This window comes from Maniola hyperantus, chromosome 4 (assembly GCF_902806685.2).
Source record: "Maniola hyperantus chromosome 4, iAphHyp1.2, whole genome shotgun sequence".
NCBI lineage: Eukaryota > Metazoa > Arthropoda > Insecta > Lepidoptera > Nymphalidae > Maniola > Maniola hyperantus.
In genome coordinates, this window is record NC_048539.1 from 12,136,249 (window position 1) to 12,156,634 (window position 20,386).

At 38.3% G+C, this 20,386-nt stretch overlaps 1 protein-coding gene and 2 long non-coding RNA genes across 4 annotated transcripts in view; 2 read left to right on the top strand and 1 right to left on the bottom strand.

Moving 5' to 3' along the window:
* Positions 1-19,943, top strand: part of LOC117981868 (cysteine-rich venom protein latisemin-like) — a 34,113-nt gene extending 14,170 nt beyond the window's left edge. Inside the window, exons 2-7 of the mRNA XM_034968107.2 lie at positions 4,376-4,513; positions 8,013-8,100; positions 17,510-17,659; positions 18,702-18,831; positions 19,368-19,457; positions 19,759-19,943. Coding sequence (XP_034823998.1) covers positions 4,376-4,513; positions 8,013-8,100; positions 17,510-17,659; positions 18,702-18,831; positions 19,368-19,457; positions 19,759-19,943 — 781 coding nt within the window. The remainder of the gene's footprint in view (positions 1-4,375; positions 4,514-8,012; positions 8,101-17,509; positions 17,660-18,701; positions 18,832-19,367; positions 19,458-19,758) is intronic.
* On the top strand, positions 11,293-13,550 carry LOC138402231 (uncharacterized). The gene is made up of 3 exons (XR_011236641.1): positions 11,293-11,467; positions 11,542-11,731; positions 12,444-13,550. It is a non-coding gene; the product is annotated as an uncharacterized lncRNA (long non-coding RNA).
* LOC138402221 (uncharacterized) lies at positions 13,028-14,171 on the bottom strand. 2 transcript variants are annotated; one of them, XR_011236630.1, is made up of 2 exons: positions 13,892-14,171; positions 13,028-13,685 (listed from the first exon to the last, which is right to left on the bottom strand). It is a non-coding gene; the product is annotated as an uncharacterized lncRNA (long non-coding RNA). The 2 variants fall into 2 exon arrangements; XR_011236629.1 differs by having other exon boundaries at positions 13,794-14,171.
* Positions 19,944-20,386: the final 443 nt, after the last annotated feature.

The following is a 20,386-nucleotide window of genomic DNA, read 5'->3' on the forward strand; positions in this document are numbered from 1 at the left end:
ATTTTACTATTGTAGTACGGAAACCTCGGGGCGCGAGTCTGACTCGTACTTGGCCGGTCGGTCTGTCGGTCGGTCGGTCGATTTATTTTAGAATGCATCGTATCGACAGCTGGTGGTAGTAGTTTACATATATCCTACTAATATTATAAACTAGGTGAAGCTATGATAGCCTAGTGGTTAGGACGTCCGCCTTCTAAACGGAGGTCGGGGGGTTCGATCCCGGGCACGCACCTCTAACTTTTCGGAGTTATACGCGTTTTAATTAATTAAATATCACTTGCTTTAACGGTAAAGGAAAACATCGTGAGGAAACCTGCATGCCGAGTTCTCCATAATGTTCTCAAAGGTGTGTGAATTCTACCAATCCGCACATGGCCAGCGTGGTAGACTATGGCCAAAACCCTTCTCACTCTGAGAGGAGACCCCTGCTCTGTAGTGAGCCGGCGATGGGTTGATCATGATGATGATGATGAGGTGATGCCCACGACTTCGTACGCGTGGATTTAGATTTTTAAAAATCCTGTGGGAACTCTTTGATTTTCCGGGATAAAAAGTGGCCTATGTCACTCTCCAGGTCAACCATACCCATGCAAAAATCACGTCGATCCGTTGCTCTGTTGCGACGTGATTGAAGGACAAACCAACGAACCAACAAACAAACACACTATCACATTTATAATAGGTGTAGTGATGTGTGTGTGTGGATGTTTGGATGTTTGTTACTCAATCACACAAAAACGGCTGAACAGTTTTGGATGAAATTTGGAATGGAGATAGATAAAAGTGTTAATTTAGGGTATACCCTAAATTAACACATAGGCTACTTTTTATCCCGGAAAATCAAAGAGTTCCCACGGGATTTTTAAAAACCTAATTCCACGCGGACGAAGTTGCGGGCATCAACTAGTAATAAAATATAATTTGGACTTATCCGAATTCCGAAAGTCAGGGTTGTCAAATCACACTTTACATTATAAAGGCGAAATTTTGTATCTGCGTGTGTGTGTGTATAGGTTTGTTACCCTTTCACGCAAAAAGTACAAGACGGATTTGGCTGAAATTTGAAATAGTGATCGCTTTTGAAAGAGTTCTCGCGGGATTAAAAAACCACTATATCCTCGCGGACGAAGTCGCGTATATCATCTAGTTACAAATATAAGTATGTAGGTCATATTGTGTGCTTAGACAATTTAATTATATACTTGAGTTTTCGTGTAACAGAAACAAAAATGGATTGGCGGAAGAGGAAAAAGAAACGGTTTAGACTCGCAAAAGCTTCTCGCAAAAGCAAATCCCTTGCAAAGAGGAGATCTATTAAAATTCATCAGAATCTTTCCAAACCATAATATTATCTTGTGATGATAATGCCATTACTTTTTCGGGGTTATTCCCGTGCGTCACACCCGACGTGAGTAACAATGTGACTCGACGGGAATTTTATTTGACTGAATATGTACTTTTCCGGGATGCTGAATTTGATAATGACATTTATTTTCAAATCCAAAATAGTAGACATGCACTTTTCACAAAAAATAGAAATGGGTGTCGTTTTCAGGGTTTCCAGGATGCAGGTTTTGATAATGACATTAATTTTTTAATCTAAGATGGCGGGCCAGCACTTTTTATAAAAAATAGACGCGAGTGTCGTTTTCAAGGTTCTCCAGGATGGTGAATTTGATGATGACATTTATTTATTTTTAATAAATACTTATATATTATACTTCTATTTTAGTGGATCACGGGATTTTCTTTGGCAAGGAAACGACAAAGCAAAAAATCTAATTGAATTAGATTATGATGCTATCACACCGTACCATTTAGAGCCAGCTTCTGAAAGTTTGACACTGTGTTTGTAAGTTGATATTATTTAGATACTAGCAAATGCCCACGACTTCGTCCGCGTGGGCTACACAAAATTTCGAACCCCTATTTCACCCCCTCCAGAGTTGAATTTTCAAAAATCTCTTCTTAGTGGATGCCTGCGTCATAATAGCTATCTGCATGCCAAATTTCAGCACGATCCGTCCAGTAGTTTGAGCTGTGCGTTGATAGATCAGTCAGTCAGTCAGTCAGTCAGTCAGTCAGTCAGTCAGTCACCTTTTTCTTTTATATATTTAGATTAGGAATTAGGATTAGGATAATATAATTATTATGTTACTAGCTGCCCCGACGAACTTCGCACCGCCTACAGTCGATTCTTTTTCAGGACATTTTTTAAATTTTTCTCTCCATAAGAACCATCCCCGTACTTCAAGGAATATTATCAAAAAGAATTAGCGAAATCGGTGCAGCTGTTCTCGAGATTTGCGATCAGCAACACATTCAACGATTCATTTTTATATAATAATATAGAGATTTACTATTTGTTGTCAGATTTGTCAATGCTGAATTATGTTGTATTTTAGTGACTCAAGACATTCCTTTTAGAAGAAAACAAGGAAAATAAAATGAATGTGCCCAATATACGTACCACTGAAATCCAACATGATGCTGCAACATTCAATTCCGTACTAAATATTGAAAGGTCTACCCATACCATACTTGTAAGTTGTTATGCTATGTTTTTTGCATACATTCTATATAGATAATACTCACAATATATTTACGTTGATTGTATGTTTATTAATTCCAGAAATGAAATGGAGAGCTTCAATAGTTCTGCGTCGAATGATACATCTAATGTGACTGTTGAAACAGAAAATGATACATATTGTGTTTATGTGTGTAGTGGGCTTTTAGAGGGAAATTGAATTGTACCTACTTCCTACTTATAAAAATAAAATTTTCATTTTTGAGATCAAAGTGGAATTTATTTAGACTTTTTTATACACAAGTAGATGGTATATATAGTTTTTAGTCGCTACTAATAGATAAGTGTAGGCAACAAAATTTATTTTCACAGACAAACGAATGTGTAATCATGTGTTCCTAATAGGTAATCCGCCAGCACAGAGAATTCAACTCCTAGAGTACGCATATACAAGGATTTACATGAAAACAAAATCGTAAAATGTTGGCGGGGGACAGGGGAGAATGCTTTGTCGTGATTGGTGGACTGACTAATAAAAACAATGTGCGGAATGAGGGTACCGAACGGGCGTGGGCGATGATTCATTTAAAATTCCGTGGGATCACCACGATTTAGCAATGCAATTCCTTAGGTACAGCATCAGGGTCGAGAAGTGGGTCTTCGAGTTCAATGATAAAGTCTTTACTTGGTAGATATAGGTACCTACCTCTCAATATCAATTTATAACCGACAGTTTCAAAATCCCATAAGTTTTGGTGGTCATGTCCCCTGCAGCATCAGGATTGAGGAGTTGAAATCCACATTTTATATAGGACAATGTTGCAAAGTTTCTTTATCAATTAAAAAAAATACGCAAATCGGTTCAGAAATCTCGGAGATTTCTGTGTACATAGGTAGAAAAACACAACTCCTTTTTTAAAAGTCGGTTAAAAAAGTATCCTTTGTTAATTCTCTACTTGTCTGTAAAAGTCCCGTCAAAATAGGTTCTGCCGTTCCGAAGATTAGCCCGTTCAAACTTCAAACAGACAGACAGACAGACAGTTTTTAAAAACATTTGATTCAGCTGTTATGGTACAGTTCAAATAACAATATTATGAGCTTGCGGTAGTTATTTCGAAATTACAGACAGACACTTCATAGAAGTATGGATTTCTATAATATAATATAAGTACGAGTTGTTTATACACGCTGAGGTAGTAGTTACCTAATAGGTATGTATGTAAGTGAGATTTTATAGTATTCATCAAAAGATAAGTAGGTAATCATTATCATTCAAAAAAAATTTAAAAATATCTATTTCAGTAGGTAAAACAATTTCACATAGTGCGTAGTAATTGGGACCATCCTAGTAAGTGTTTTAGTATTGCTACGAGTACTCGTGGCAGGCGACCCCGCTCTTCCATAAAATCTTATACAATAATAATTGAAATAAGTAGTTCCTTCATAAATCATATATTTACAAAAATTCATCGGTGACATCTGTCCAACTATCTGTGTGCCATCATCAATATATCCGGACGCTAGTGTGAGCGCATGCACTCGCTACACTGCTCATCACTGAGTCTATTTCTTTCTATCACAATGTTAGGTGAAATAGCATACAGGTTACCCACGTGGGCCGAGCAGTTCGGACGTGCATCCAGCGTCACCTTAAGAAAAAAAATGATCTTAAGTAGTTCCATTGGTAGGTATTATAATGTATTGTTTATTCCTCACCGGGTTCACTCATGTGGATTTTTAAAATTGTTTCTTATTCGTTATAGAGAGAACTTACATGCAGAATATCAAGTTTTTAATCCCAGCGTTTTAATCGGTCTCCCTATAGTTATTACCTTTATTATACAGTTTGCTGCGACCACAGCCAGCTCCGACACCACTGCTGACGCTTTGCGGGGCGCCGCCCCCGTCCCGGAAGCGCGAGGAGCTTACCGCACTCGCTAACCTCAGGAAGAAGGTCGCTCCTGCACTGCTGCACCATGCCAGGTACAAACCTCTTACTTGCTTGCAGTCTCTTGCAGTCTGTGGATACCGCTGCTAACGCTGTGCGAGGCATCGCTTCCATCCTCCCACCCCGCAGGCGTGAGGAGCTTATAGCCCTCGCAAACCTCAGTAAAAAGGTTTCCTCTGCACTGCTACACCATGCCAGGTACAAAGCTTTACCTGGCATGGCGTAGCCAACAATCTGAGGGCACCGCTGCTTACGCTGCGCGAACCGACGGAAGCTGCAGGAGTTCCCTCACCACCCTCACCAACCTCAGGAAGCTCAGATCTTCTGCACCAGACAGTTACCACTTTGTACCCTCAAATACTACTACTTTTATTCTGTCAAGTACATAGAAAAATGTAAAATAAATAAGTAGATTTAAATTGAGTTTGAATTTACGAATTTCGAATAACCTCATATTATGGCATGTTTGCTCTGCCAAACGATCATTGTATTTGGTTAAATAATAATCGAGTTTAGTCATGAATATATTTTTTCTTCATAGTAATAATTTATAGTATCGTGCTAACTGTTCTCGCGATATAATCAAGAACCATAACGTAATAATACTTTGGACATGTAATCTATTAACGTAGCGACAAGCGCCTGCGATCAACTGATAAAAAGGTCAAGTTTATGAAAGTAAATGTTAATTAAGCAAGAAAATCACGATACGACATTTAAACAAAGCTTTTGAACGCTGCCTTGGGTACGAAGTTGCTTTTATTTCAGAAGTTAATTCGTAAAATAATAACAGGTTTACTTTAGTAATGCGTATTTTTATCTAGGTATATTACCCCACAGGAAGTTCATTAATTATTGTCCAAGGATAAAGGGTTCATACTGATCACGGGTCTCTTCTGAGAAGGGTTTAGGTCATAGTCTACCACGCTGGCCAAGAGTGGATTGGAAGACATCACATATCTTTGAGAACATTATAGAGAACTCTCTGGTATGCGGGTTTTCCTCACGATGATTTCCTTCACCGTTACAGCAAGTGATGTTGACCGAAAAATTAAAGGTGCATGTCTGGGATTGAAACCCAGTCCCTTCGAATAGGACGATTCGACGGGCCGACGTTTTAACCACTGCGCTATCAACTATGTAAACTGAATTAAACAAAAACGCAAATAAGCTTTTTTTTCATAAATTTCTATTATTTGAGAGTCGTAGTACCGTAGTATTCGTAGCGATGGGCTACATCGGAGCCGTAGCATGCATAGTAGGACCGCTACCCACGCTACGGCCGATTTTGAAAAGATGAGATAATTTTTTCACGTTATCTATTATGAATCTCATCGGTCGACTGAACATATCTCACCGCTCCGCTTAATTGGAGACCGGGAATAAGCACTATACGAATTCGTAGAGACCGTGGAAACAGAGATTGTCAAAGAAAGAAACATGAATCATAAATTAATAAAAATCATAAATTAATAGATATATAAATAAATGTTACTATCAGTTTAGTTATTTCGAGTTCCACGAGAGGATACGCTAATGGTGCTGCGGCCAATAAAATCAAGAACCGCAGGCGTTTTCACATTTTACACACAATATCATTTACACCCTTGGTATTGTGCAAAAAATGTGTCTAACTGTTTATAGTCTATACAATCATCCCTCATCCCCTCAGCCCTTATCACACTATTAAAACACTGTACACGCACGCCACCCACGCAGGTGGATAGTGGTACAAGCACCGACTTCTAAGGGCCAACGCACACAGACAGAGTGGAGTCGAACCGAGTTTTTTGATAACTGTAGAACTAAATTTGAGATGTTAAGTCAACATTCTATTTCTGCACACGTTAATAGAGTACGCATTCAAATAACTAGGGTGATCTTATTACATTGTATATACGTATATATATGCATATGGTTGAAATTCGTATACTGAAAATAAAATCCGGATGATGCTTAGCGCGCTTAGTTGGCCGCGTATTCCACCATTGTGACAAAGTAAATGAAGGAGTCCTGAGTCCATGTGAAAAAGGACCCCGGATGGGTTCGAAACTAGTCAGGCTAACGTCAACTAAACACGTGAGTAAAGTCGGTGTGTGATATATGTATAATGGAAATCACTCACGATAATTTAAACGATGAAAAGTAAATGAAGCTTAATAAATAGTTATCAATTCGGCTCCACTCTACTCTACCAATGAGCGTTGTGCGTTATACGTAAAAGGCAACACTCTATTTCTGCACACGTTAAGAGAGCTCGCATTCAAATAGGGTAGGGATCTTATTACATTGTATTTACTGAACTTTCCACTCAGAATTTAACACAATTTATACACATTATACACATATTTAACACAAATTATATAGAAAATAACACAACAAAGAATTTAACACTTCTTATAAGATTATAACCTCGACTTTATAATTTTTTTTGCCTCTAGCTGTTATTTAAAAAATTAAAGGGTGTGCGGGGCGTCCTCCCGCCTCATACCTCGATTATTTACCATCTCGATCTATCACGAACTAAACCTGATTTTTCATTTGGGTGCATGTAAATGTTAAATTACTTACCTACTCTACTTTTTAGATGAATTGTTTTCTCGCCATAATACCATATCTTATCAGTACCCTTATTATAAATGTGAAAGTGTGTTTGTTTGTTGGTTTGTCCTTCAATCACGTCGCAACGATGGAACGGATTGACGTGATTTTTTGCATGGGTATAGATAAAGACCTGGAGAGTGACATAGGCTACTTTTATCCCGGAAAATCAAAGAGTTCCCACGGGATTTTTAAAAACCTAATTCCACGCGGACGAAGTCGCGGGCATCAGCTAGTACGATAGATATCGGTACGAGAACAGCTAGTTTGTCTACCTAATAATTTTAATATTTTGTTACGGAAGAAAATGCTACTTATAACATCCTTACTTCAATAGCCAATAATTATTATGAACACCAAAGTGTTTATTTATTCTTCAATCACGCCGCAACGGAGCAATAGATTGACATGATTTTTTGCTTGAATAAGTATCTACTATCTAGGTACTAGTTGAAAATTTGGAGAGTTACATTGACTAATTTTTATCCCTAGAAATCATTGAGTTCCTATTATTATTAAGAAAGTTAATAATAGAGACATTATTATTAATAATAATTAGTAGAGTTATTTTTGAAAGCCTAAATCCACGCGGTCAAAGTTACGGATAATATGATCTTGATCTAAATATATAAACGAAAAAGGTACTGACTAACTGACTGATCTATCAACGCATAGCTCAAACTACTGGACGGATCGGGCTGAAATTTGGCATGCAGATAGCTATTATGACGTAGCCATCCGCTAAGAAAGGATTTTTGAAAATTCAACCCCTATAAAGAGGTGAAATAGGGGTTTGAAATTTGTGTAGCCCACACGGACAAAGTCGCGAGCATAAGCTAGTCAGACAAAATAGTGGAACGTGCTTAATGCTAAGGGGGCTTTAATTAATATTTAAGAAAAAAATTTAAGTCTAAGCTAACTTTTTATTTTTAGGAGGACTTCAAGAAACAACAACGACAATTCAGACAAGGAAGACAACGAACCGGAACAACTTGACAACAGACCCAAGCTTTTACAAAGGGTAAGTATCTAGGTATAAAGATTAAATTTTAAGCTCTCACGCGCCATTTTAACTTTTTGTGCCAACTGTCACGTCAAAAGTACGATTTTCTCACTAGTCTTATTAGAATAATTGCTGTCAAATACCTAACGTTTTTAGCGTTTAAACTATCGAGTGATTTCCATTATATATAATATCTGTCCCGGCTTTACGTGTTCAGTCGACGTTAGCCCGACCAGTTTCGAACCCTTCCGGGGTCCTTTTTCAAGGGAGTCAGTTCGCGCACGCGTCGCGGTTGTGACTGCGGACTGCGCGTGCCGCTGCCCGTAGAGCCCGTTGTGAGGCAGGCAGCGGCACGCGCAGCTCGCAGTCACAACTGCGACACGTGCGCAAACTGACTCCCTTGAAAAAGGACACGTCGACTAAACATACCTAACGTTTGTTTGAAAAAATATATTTTTAATATAGAGATAAAAAATATTTTATACAAACAATAATGCTTCTATTTTATAAACTTAAAAGTGAACATATACTTAAATAAGTATATTATCGCGCATATAAACTTACCTTGATGCATTATTCGCGTGCAAACTTATTACCTTGTTACGTACCTACTCGTGCCTTCTTTGTAGAATGCCCTTGTTTAGAGACGTAAATAATAGGAACGCATCCTTGACCTAATAAACGCGACCTTCGCACTTGTAATCCCCCGTATCCCTTAATGGCGGCCCTTAATGTGAAAACAGGGGGGGCTTAAATCGGATAAAGGCAAGAGGCTGAAAATTTCGATCGAGATTACGTTTCCTTTCTTCTAATACGTGTTGATAGGGCTCGTCACTCGTGGTAATAGTCGGTGATAGGTCGGTATTTATCGTCCGTTTGTCCTTAGTTTGCTTAAAAGGAAACTAAGGAAGGAAACTAATCGCAGAAACTTCTCGGAAAAACGCGTAAGCGACGTGAATTGCCCGGCGCTTTAGACCTTTTGGAGTTAGGTGTTTCACTAGTATATGTAAGTTGCAACAAGGACCACGTATATAGTGAACTTCTTACGCATTTCAGCGAAAAGCTACTTGGTTACCTTTTAAGTAAACTAAGGGAAGCCTAGTCCTACACGTGTTCAGAATCGTACCTATTTTCTATAATATAAAAATGAATCACTAAATGTGTTGGTCATCGCAAATCTCGAGAACAGCTGAACCGATTTCGCTAATTCTTTTTTAATAATATTCCTTGAAGTACGAGGATGGTTCATACGGAGAGAAAAATTAAAAAAAATTGAATCGACTGTTAGGTGGAACGAAGTTCGCCAGGGCAGCTAGTTATAAATATGATCTGATTATTATTATAGGCACAGGAAATTGTATTTTTTTTTAAAATTATTTATATTATATTATATTATATTATATTATATTAATTTAAAATTTTAGTGTAGGCAAGTGTCCATTACATAATAATATTGATCATTTATTATTGGTCTGATAAAAATGCAGTAGAGTTATTAAGTTCAGCCTCTGATGCCTAAGATAAGTTAAGTACCTACTACCTACTTATTTAAACTCGCATGTTATTGTTATAGGCATTTACTCTTCCTTTACAAACTTCGGCTATTTAAATCTACGCGAAACACATTCATTTTTGGGAATGTTGTTCAATTCCCCTCCAAAAACTTTCCCGGGCATTTTGCAAAGAGTAGCACAAAACTCTTACCATTCAAATTTCGGCACGGCCATCCTCTAAATACCGAGCTATTGAGGGAAAGCTATTCAAACACTGCCTAGTAGCCAGCAAACAAGTTTCTTTTCATAATATACTTCCAAAAAGCCGTTTCTATTTATATAGCGTGCCAGCCTTATCTTTACGCTGATATAGCTACCGGAAATACATTTCTAGTAAGCCTCAAATAGGTTTGTAGAGACACGTTTATTCATAAATTCTTTCGAAATGGATTTCTGAATACGTAGTTGAGTACAATAGGTAGGTTTCTGGGTGAGTAGTAAAGATGGGCGTTATTGGCTATTTCTGGCAACGGTTAATCAACAGTTATTTAGTTTCAATACCAATATTGATAACCGTTGCTGAATATCAGTATCAGAGTTGTGTTTCAACTAATTTAATATGCGCAACGCGCAGCGGTTTCCGTAGTAGTAACTAAGCTAGCTGCCGTATCAATACCGTCTGTATAGCTAGCGCGCGCATATTCACTAAAATAAAACCAATTTTACTTTCATGAATATCGCGTGAAGTAATCACAAACTTAAGTTCATAGCAGCAAAGTATAATTATAATGATCATTGACATAGGTCAAACTATAGTGGACGCCTGCACGAATAGTTTGCCACAATCCAGTTAACCAAAAACATTTCACGAAGATTGATAAACCACAGAGGACCTTATCTCTATTACTCTAAGGCTAACTGTATTAAGATTGATAGATCAAAGTGTAATGGACAAGTACTTGTACAGTTAAGCCTTAGCGTAATAGAGATAAGGTCGGCTTTGGTTTATCAAGTTCTTAGTTACTAAGCCGGTAGCCAATAACCGCTCCTTCTCAGCTTTCAGTGAAAGAATGAAAGAGAAGGCATAATTATTGCGTTTCTAGTTACCAAAAAACCAAACAATGCATCGTCAGTTGCCAGTTGGCAGCGTTGCGTTGTCAGGTGGTTCATCATAGATGTTGGCTGATAACCGTTGTTAGCTACGACAATAACGCTACGGTACGCTATAGGCACGGCAGCGGTTTTCAGTTAAGTTAAGCTATAGCGGACACATGTCTAGTGAGTAGATATAAGTGGTAGATAGGCAAATCTACCTACTTACTTGCTTAGCTAAATTCTGATGAAATATTTTATTTGTGGTTATTTAATTAAAGTAACTGAAATTCACATTTTCGTTGTGAGAATTCAATATTCAGCATAATTATTATATCTACCTACTACCCGTGCGCGATAAGTTGAGACTCGCCTGGAATGCAACCCTCCGCCCGCTTCCCCTGTACCTTCCCCTCAAGCTCCCGTGTAGTACTGTAGACAACGCCATTTTTTTAACATCTTAGTCTCAAATTGCAGAGTCGCGGGTGGAAACGTGTTGTAATATTTTTTTGTCTACGGTACAACCACGCGTCTGTGGCGTCACCGCCCCCAGCACGGCTAGCATGGGCCGAAGATAAAAATTACATCCCCCGATTTTATCCACTGCACAGGAGATAACATTAACTTCTCCACCCCTCAGAGCACGGCAACAGGGGAGAGGAGAAGTTTATCCTCGTTTGACATTTCACGGGGACTCGGGGGACTATTTATCCACCGTCTATAGCATGGGGCCAAATAAAAGAAGATAAACTGTCCTTTTTTGACATTTGAGAGGGATAATTTTATCATCGAGATTAGAGGTGGGTATAAGCTCATAGAACTTTAACTCAATTATTAAAAGATCAAAAAGCATGTCTCGCGCTTTTTTTATTAGTTTGAAATAGAGAATTTAGAACGAAAATAACATGAGCACGTAATTAGTGATGGAAGTAATCCCTTTGAATTTCCCGACGCTGAGTTCCAACACTTGTTTCGGATGGACAAATATTATGTGCTGTACTTGTGCGAGCAGCTTAATGAAGCACTAAAGCCGATTAATTCGGTGGATGGATTCATAAAAGTAAGTAAGTACTTACCTATTACCTAAAACCATCTTGTGCAAACGAATAGGTACCTAATTTAGGTTACCTACTTAGGTACGTAGTAGGTACCTACAAATAGGTATTCGCGGCTATTCTCTATTTATTCTACGTCCTCACATCTATAAGACTCTTGGCAGATGGTAGTTACCAGTGAGATACAAGTCAAGGTCATGGGATGACTATTGCCCGCGACTTCATCTGTGTGGATTTAGGTTTTGAAAATCCTGTGAGAACTATTTGATTTTCCAGAATAAAAAGTAGCCGGTGTCCATCCTCGGGATGTAAGCTAACTCTGTAGGTACTAAATTTCATCTAAATCGGTTAGACTGTTGGGCTGTGAAAAGCTAGCAGACAGACAGGCAGACACACTTTCGCATTTATAATATTAGTATGGATTATTGGAAATATAAAATAACACAATGACTCATTATAATAAAATCATTTATTTGAACAAAATAGGCAGGAGTCTAATTTAACAAAACAATTCTTAAATTAAAATACACACCTATATCATAGTTAAATACATAATGATACACAAACACAATAACACTTTACAAATTATAATGGTTCTTCATAAGTGTTTTGTAAGAGTAAATATGTTAGCCTATTATACTTTATAGACCATTTCAGTATATCCTCTTACTCTTAATTTATTATTATTGAAAATCATTAATGTATAAATTGTATATTTCAGAATTCCAATGGAACAACCAAAGGACAGACTAGAAAATGTAACAAATAAAGAAGTCTCACATATCTATGGATCAAACCAGACTGCTAACTGTTGCCCGACAATAAAAGGGAAAAAGGGATGGAATAATAAATACATATTTGCATTAAAATATATTTCTTTAAGTACCTATTACCTAAAACCACCTTGTGCAAACCCATCCTTATATCTACTACTACTACTAGGGTTCTGTAGGGTACCAATGGGACCCTATTACAGTCTCAGCTCTCCATCTGTCTGTCTCCTGAAACGTAACAGGTTAAAGTTGAAATTTTGTACTTATTTCTATTGCTGCTATAACAAAAAATAAGTTTCTTCAAAAAATAATTTTGCTTTAAGTACTCTGTGTGATTGAGTAACAAACACAAACTTTTAGGCATAATATTAGGAATACCAATTAAAACAATGCTTATTTGGATGTACACAAATCTCTGATGTTAACTTAACAGATCTAAAAGTAGTGCTATTATCCTTAAGAAAAGGAAGTAACAAGTTTAATGTTCAATCAAACCACACTGCCATAGAATAACTTCCTATATTCATAACTATTTACAAATTACAAAAATGTACATATCCTCTACTTACTTTTTATTTATTTATTGGCATTTATAGGAAAACCACTCGGGGCTATTGGTTTTATAAAGTACCCACTGTGTACAAAGTGGGTTAAACGACAGTCTCACCATAGTCCACCACCGACACTTCAAAGATTTCCTGCCATAAGATAAAAAACATTGGCTTGACATGCTTATAAAGAAATTAGGTTAGTTTAATAGCTCAAACCATACCAGCTTAACCAATTTTAAGTGATATTGAACTCTTCTCAGTGCAGTGTGCTGAACTGTTAGTTTTATCATCATCTCAAACAATAATGAAAATATTTTATGTTGATAAGATGTGTACCTAACTTACCTATTCCAATAGGTAGGTACCTAAAGTTATTTTGAGTTTGTTATACAAGACACACATTTAATAGAACTAAATTAATACACGCATCTCTCTGGCTGGCCCATTATGGAGTCTTCAGGTCCAATTCCTGTTGAGCATTTATGTCCAACAGTGATAATTAATATTGAACACTTATGTGCTCATATATGTGACCGACGGCACTATTGAGACATTTCCCGGTGGTCCTACATCCCGAGCTGCCTCATCATACTTGTCAGTCAGTGGCCAGTGCCCTTCTTCAAGTACATATTTCCATGTCTGCAAATAAAACAACAATTTATGCATTTCTTTGTCGCTAACAATATCAATATATTATCACTTCAATTTTGTGTACTGACTAACACAAATTGTCTTTGTGATACTTACTGTGATAGCTAGGAATTTCAACTATTCGATTATTTTTTAATTTGGATAATTCAAAAGTGGAGTTAGGTTAGGTAAACACAAACAATAACAATACTTACGTGCATAATCTTCTGTGAATGTTTTTTAAACTATTTTACGGCTCCGGCTTCTAGCTCTTTTAAAATAAAAAGCAGCCACAGACGAGTTACGAGTAACGAAAACGAGCAAAATCAAAAGCACAGATAAAAAATAATAACACTTTGACATTAACCGAGGACTAGTCTTTCCCCGCCTTATCACCGGGGATAATTATATCCAACCCTGTGCCCATGCTCGGAGAGTGGAAATAACTATCGGAGGGGATAAAATTTTTATCCTTTCCTCGGGGAGAAAATTTCCCGGCCCATGCTAGGCCTGCAGGTCTCAACTTATTGCGCGCGGGTAGTACTGGCATAAAACTTTTGATTACTTTTACATATAAGTATTTTAGTGCACCCAGGTATCTGTGTGTATTAGCATTAAAATAGAGAACAGTAGGTACGCGGTCAAAAGTGATGAACATCGATCTTTAGAAGGAGATAGCAGATTTGTCTCTGACTGCACTGTCTCGGTCGTTGAGACCGACGAAACATCATATGAGTATGAGTGACAGAGACAACGCTCTACAAACCTGAAATGTTGAATAAAGGCCGATATTCATCACTTTCGGCCGCGTACTGTAGGTAGACAGCAAAGTCACAGGAAAAGTCCTTCATCCTACAATTAAGTTACATAATACAGGTACGAGTCTATTAATATCGAGCTTTCTACACGAGCGATGTGTGGATTTTGCAGAATTCCTTTTGAGAATGTTAAGCATGCTTGACATTTCAGGGGTCATACAGCTCTTAATTCAAAGGGCAGCCTCATTAACATGACTCTTCATTCTAAACTAGGGTAGTTACATATTTGAAATGAATTTTATTGCCTGTGGGTTCGCAAGCGCGTACAAATCGATTTTTCTGCATATCCTAGATTTGACCTATAACGTAAATTTTCACAAATATTTTACCTACATAATTCTTAGGGCTCCGTGCCCAAAGGGTGCCAACGGGAACCTATTAGGTACTAAGCCTCCGCTGTCCGTCCTTTTGTCCGTCTGTCAGCGGGCTGTACCTATCAACATTCAACATCCATCAGACGTGTAAATTTATTTTAGTTTTCACTTGTTTTTGTTTTAATTTAGATTTAAGTTTATTTTCTAGAATTCATTTACTGCGGAGGCACTAGAACAAGACTTACTGCCAGTGCTATACGAGTCATTCTACCCGTATCAGGATTACCAGCTATGCGTTCATTTCTTGACTTCTCTTTTCCCGTATCGTATTAGGTCCTGACTTCCAAGGTCCTTAGAGACATGAGGATCTCTTTTTTTTTTTATAGGTACATAAATAAACTCCTTTTTTGAAATTGATTAAAAATAGACAAGGCCCATAATATTATGTGAAAGACATGCATTCATTATCATAGACTTATTTCGCAAGGTTTTTATTTGCTCTTAGTGCTGGCTGTAGACTAATTTCAGCTTTAAAACAAGGCATTTTCGGCATTTCTCTTGACGCTAAAGTGTTTCGACGCTCGGATTGATTCTATCAACGTTAGCGAGATGTAAAACCTCATACTTACCCTACAGAACTTGGCGGTTCGAGAGCGGGGGCGACGGAAAAAAATTCAAAAATCGTGAACTTGTGGATACATCACTTACATCACAAGAAAAAAAAATTATTTAGTGTTCATGAACAAAGAAATATAGTATTTTCAATTTTCAAAGTAAGATAACTATGTAAGTATACCGAGTGGGGTTATAATATGAAAGGGTAACCCAGGGGTAACCTGTAGATTAATGAAACAGATTTATTGTTATTTTTAAACATAATAGTTTTGATTTATCGTGCTAAATGTTTAAAAAAATACCGTTCCCGCCTCTTTATCAATCGTTTACCAATTGAAAAATCTGAAATATATATAATAGTAGGTAGTTTATGTATATTTTACAGGAAAAAATAAAATCAACGCTGTTCATAGTTTTTGTGACATTACACGTAACAATAAACCTCTACAAACAAGGTTAGTTTTGCGGACTGCGGTGCGATAGCAAAAGTGATTCTTTCCGTAGTACTTTTCTTCTGTAGTACGGATCCCTCGGTGTGCGAGTCTGATTCGCACTTGACCGGTTTTTTTAGCAAGCGCAGTGCGGCAGGCAGGTGAGGCTGCGAGGCACGTCGCGTTCGTTTATCATCCTAAACGCGGCCGCAAAACATCCACTTCCTTTTAATGTTGTACCTACTCTTTTTGGTGATATCATATTTTATTATTTTTAGATGACGTGTTTAATCAATAGTGGTTTTTGTTACACATCCGATCCCAACACAACAGATTTACAGTTCTCAGCTCCGAATTTAGGTTATTAAAAAATCCCTTGGGAGCTCTTTTTCCCGGGATGGTAAATTTATTTATTTTATTTTTTTATTTATTAAAGGGTTCCCACGGTATTTTAAAACCTAAATCCATGTGGACGAACTTGCGGGAATCTGTTAGTCCATACTAATATTATAAATGCGAAAGTGTGTTTGTCTGTCTGTGTGTCTGTCTGCTAGCCTTTCACGGCCCATTTTGACAAAATTTGGTACAGCGATAGCTTGCATCCCGGGGAAGGACATAAGCTACTTTTTATCCCGGAACATCAAAGAGTTCCCACAGGAATTTATGACCCTACATCCACGCGGACGGAGTCGCGAGCATCATCTAGTTTTTAATAAATCTAAATCCACGCGAAAATTAATGACATTAGCCGGTTTCCTCGCGATGTTTTCAGCAAGTGATATTTAATTGCTTTTTTAAACACAACTCCGACAAGTTAAAGGCCGAGATCGAACCGACCTTCCGAATAGGATTGAGGCTTAATTTAACCACTAGGCACACAGCTCATTTAGTACCACTGAGAAATTTGCACATATATTCGCTCAAGCACTTTGGATGCAAATGATAGGCGGTTTAGTTTCAAGGCTCGTGCTCATTACGGGAATTTATCGGCTCCGCGCTGTCCGCACGCCAACGCTGTTTTTGTTACATAAAACCAAACAATTTATTGAGAAGTTAAGCGTTTCTTACAACTAAAATTAGTCTATCCAAAGGCGGGTGGGTACACTAAGTACTAAGTAATATGGATTACGTAAGCAAATGTCTGCAAGAATATCCAATAGAGTTATTTTTAGAGTTGACAAAAGATAATTTATATAAGTTTTCAAGTAGAAAATCTGGCGGAGGTCCAAACCTATCTATTCAGCTCACTGACTTCATATTGATTTAAAGTTTAACTTGAAAATAGAACTTCCATAACTTACATTGTGGAGTCGAACCCACTGAGGAATATTTTAAATGGCGCATTTTTTAATTTAGAATTATTTAGTACTTTCATTTCAACGTTTTTTAAAATACCTAGCGATAGGAGCTGCGTCTAATAAATCAATAGAGAAAGAGATATTTTGGATAACAATTTACACTTACGAGATGGCAATCGGGGTGGAAACGCTCCGCACACCTGCACAGCCCCCGCGCTAACACGGTGCGGGATAGCGCAGATGACGTGCGGGCGTACGGTACGAGGCGTCCCCAAATCTCGATCTGTTGCGTACTTCAGTATAGTCTCCTCCGTGTTTTATTTTCAGTATTTATGGATAAGGTAATGATTTTGTCAGGTGCTACAAAGTAGGCCAGTGAGCATGGTGGTGCAGTGGAGCGAGGTGCGCACGGCATGGCAGGACAGCGACTTCATCACGGAGTGTCTGTGCTGGCACAACGTGTACCGGCAAAGGCACGGCGCACCGCAACTTTATATGGCGCCTGAGGTAAACATTACTATAACCAGTGAGCATGGTTGTGCAGTGGAGCGAGGTGGGCACGTATAGATTCGCGGCGTGGACGCTCCCGCATCGCGTCCTGCATAACCCGCGTTTATAACGTAGCTTCAGGTTCTAAACTTCCCTGCAAGCTTCACTTCTAAAAACTTGAGAGTAGGTAATGTGTACTACCTAAGTATATATGGCACGAGTTTATACGCAATCTAAGTCACGATCCGAGATCAAAATTCAAAGATGACGGTCCATCACAGATTGATTTTGTGAAACAGGTTGATGGATTCATACATGGGATCGCAGACACAACTACTTAGAACTTTTTCGTTTCCGTGACGTACCTACCTACTTATCTTATCTATTTGCTTGCACATTGCTTGCAGCACAGTTCACGACAGTTAATAGTATACCAATGACTCCTCACGTGCCATTTTAACTCTATGGGTCAAAAGTACGGTGGGTTTAGGTTAACCTTTAAAATAAGGACAAAAATCGTACTTTTGACATGAAATTTGACACAAAAAGTTAAAATGGCGCGTGAGAAGTTAAATTTTACGCGTTATATTTAGGTACATTTGACGCGATAGCCCTGAGGTAGCCCTATTTTTCTTTTATTTTACGTCGCCATATAGCCTAATATTTGACATATCGTCAATTCAGAATCAAAAACCGAGATTTCCCTTCCCTCATTCTAGATCACTCTGCTTTCAAACAGACTTTTGGATTATGATACCGATCTTTGAATTTTGATTGCGGTTCGTTCAATTTGTATCTGGTCAAACTGTGTACAGTACGCGGCAGAAAGTAATGTACATCGTCATTTAGAAGGAGATAGCAGATTTGTAAAGCGTTGTCCCTGTCATTGAGACCGACAACATGTCATATAGGTATGAGTGACAGAGACAACGCTCTACAAAGCCGAAATGTCATTCTAAAGGCCGATGTACATTATTTTCTGCCGCGTACTGTACGAATTGTACAAGGTGCCTAGAATACCTAGGTATACATGTGTAATGTTAGCTATCATATACCACAGCTTTGCGACTACGCCCAAGCGTGGGCCAACCACTTGGCACACACGAACAAGTTCCACTACAGGAACGACCGCGACGTGGGCCAGAACCTTTACCAGCGACCCGTCAGCGACATACAGCCAGATGTCACCGGTATGCCATAATTTCTTGATCATTAATATCAACCGAGAGACTCCCATTGCTGGGACATACTTAGCTGTCTCTTGTAGGGACTTTCTCACGCCACGGTCTTGTGCCGCGCCACCTGAATCCAGCGACTCGTTTGATGTCGTCTGTCCACCTAGTGCAGGGGCTTCAAACGCTGCGCTTTCCGGTGCGTGGTCGCCATTTTAGCACCTCGGGACCCCAACGTCTACCCGTTTTTCAAACTATGTTTTGCCTGTATCCTATGTATTACCCTGCCCATTGCCACTTCAGCTTCGTAGCCCGTTGAGCTATGTCGGAACTACTCTGGTTCTCCTACGGATCTCCTTATATTTGATTTGATCAAGTAAAAAAACTCCAAGCATAGCTTTCTCCATCGCCGGCTGAGTGAGCTTTCTCATGATAAAAAAATAAAGATTCGATATGAAAATTCAATCTATTCATAATTTAGCTTTTATAGTTTTATAGAATATAATATAGTTACTACCTACTTAGTACTTACTAGTAAGTACTATAATTTTCAGGCCAAGAGGTTTCATCCTATTGGTACGCCGCGGTCCGCCAGTACAGATTCTTCAAGGAGCCAGACGTTCTGCACGCAAATGTCAACGCAGGTATGATTTCAATTAAGAGGAGTCTATTCGTAGTGCGCTCCATATAAAATGTAGTTTAGAACTTATTTGAACAATCAAACTCAAAGAAATTTTGTTGACACGTTTTAGAAATTGATATGTCTGTAGTTTGCCATATTTTCGTTATTAATTAATATTTAGCTTCAAAGTTACACGAGCTCAAAACTTTTAAAATCGTATAACTAACAATAAAACGTGGTATTAACCTGAGGTTTAAAACTTTAAACATGTATGATAATTGACATAACATTATTGTACTCACCTAGGTACTTATTCCTTTCAGGTCACTTCACACAAATGGTGTGGGTAGCGACCCGTTTCTTCGGCGTAGGCAAGGCTCGCTCCCGCGCTGGCAAGGTCATCGTGGTAGCCAACTACTCTCCGCCAGGCAACATCTCCGGACAGTTCGACACCAACGTGCTTCCTCCGCTTCCGGAAAACTTTCCGGACATACAGCCGGAACAGTGACGACAGTTTTCCATACGTGGCAGGCGGCTTAAGATCGATGCCACGTACTGTAGGAAGTAGACGGGACATTTTTTGGCATGGCATTATGACAAAAAAGTAACGCTGGTATAATACGTAAATTTTAACTCCTCGCGCACTATTTTAACTTTTTGTGTCAAATTTCATGTCAAATGTACGATTTTAGTCTTATTTTAAAGGTGAACCGTACTGTTGACATCGCAGTTGTGACGGTGACAGTGACAGTTGACTCACAGAGTTAAAATGGCGCGTGAGGAGTCATTTTGCACGGACTATAGAGTTCGTTTTAGAAATTACATGTTGGGTATTGATAATATAACAGAATAATAGTACTGTGGTTGTAGACGCAAGACGTAGATATTTTATTTATTAAATATTTTAGAAAGTATTTATTTGTGATGGGCAAACGTCTCGACGTCTCGATT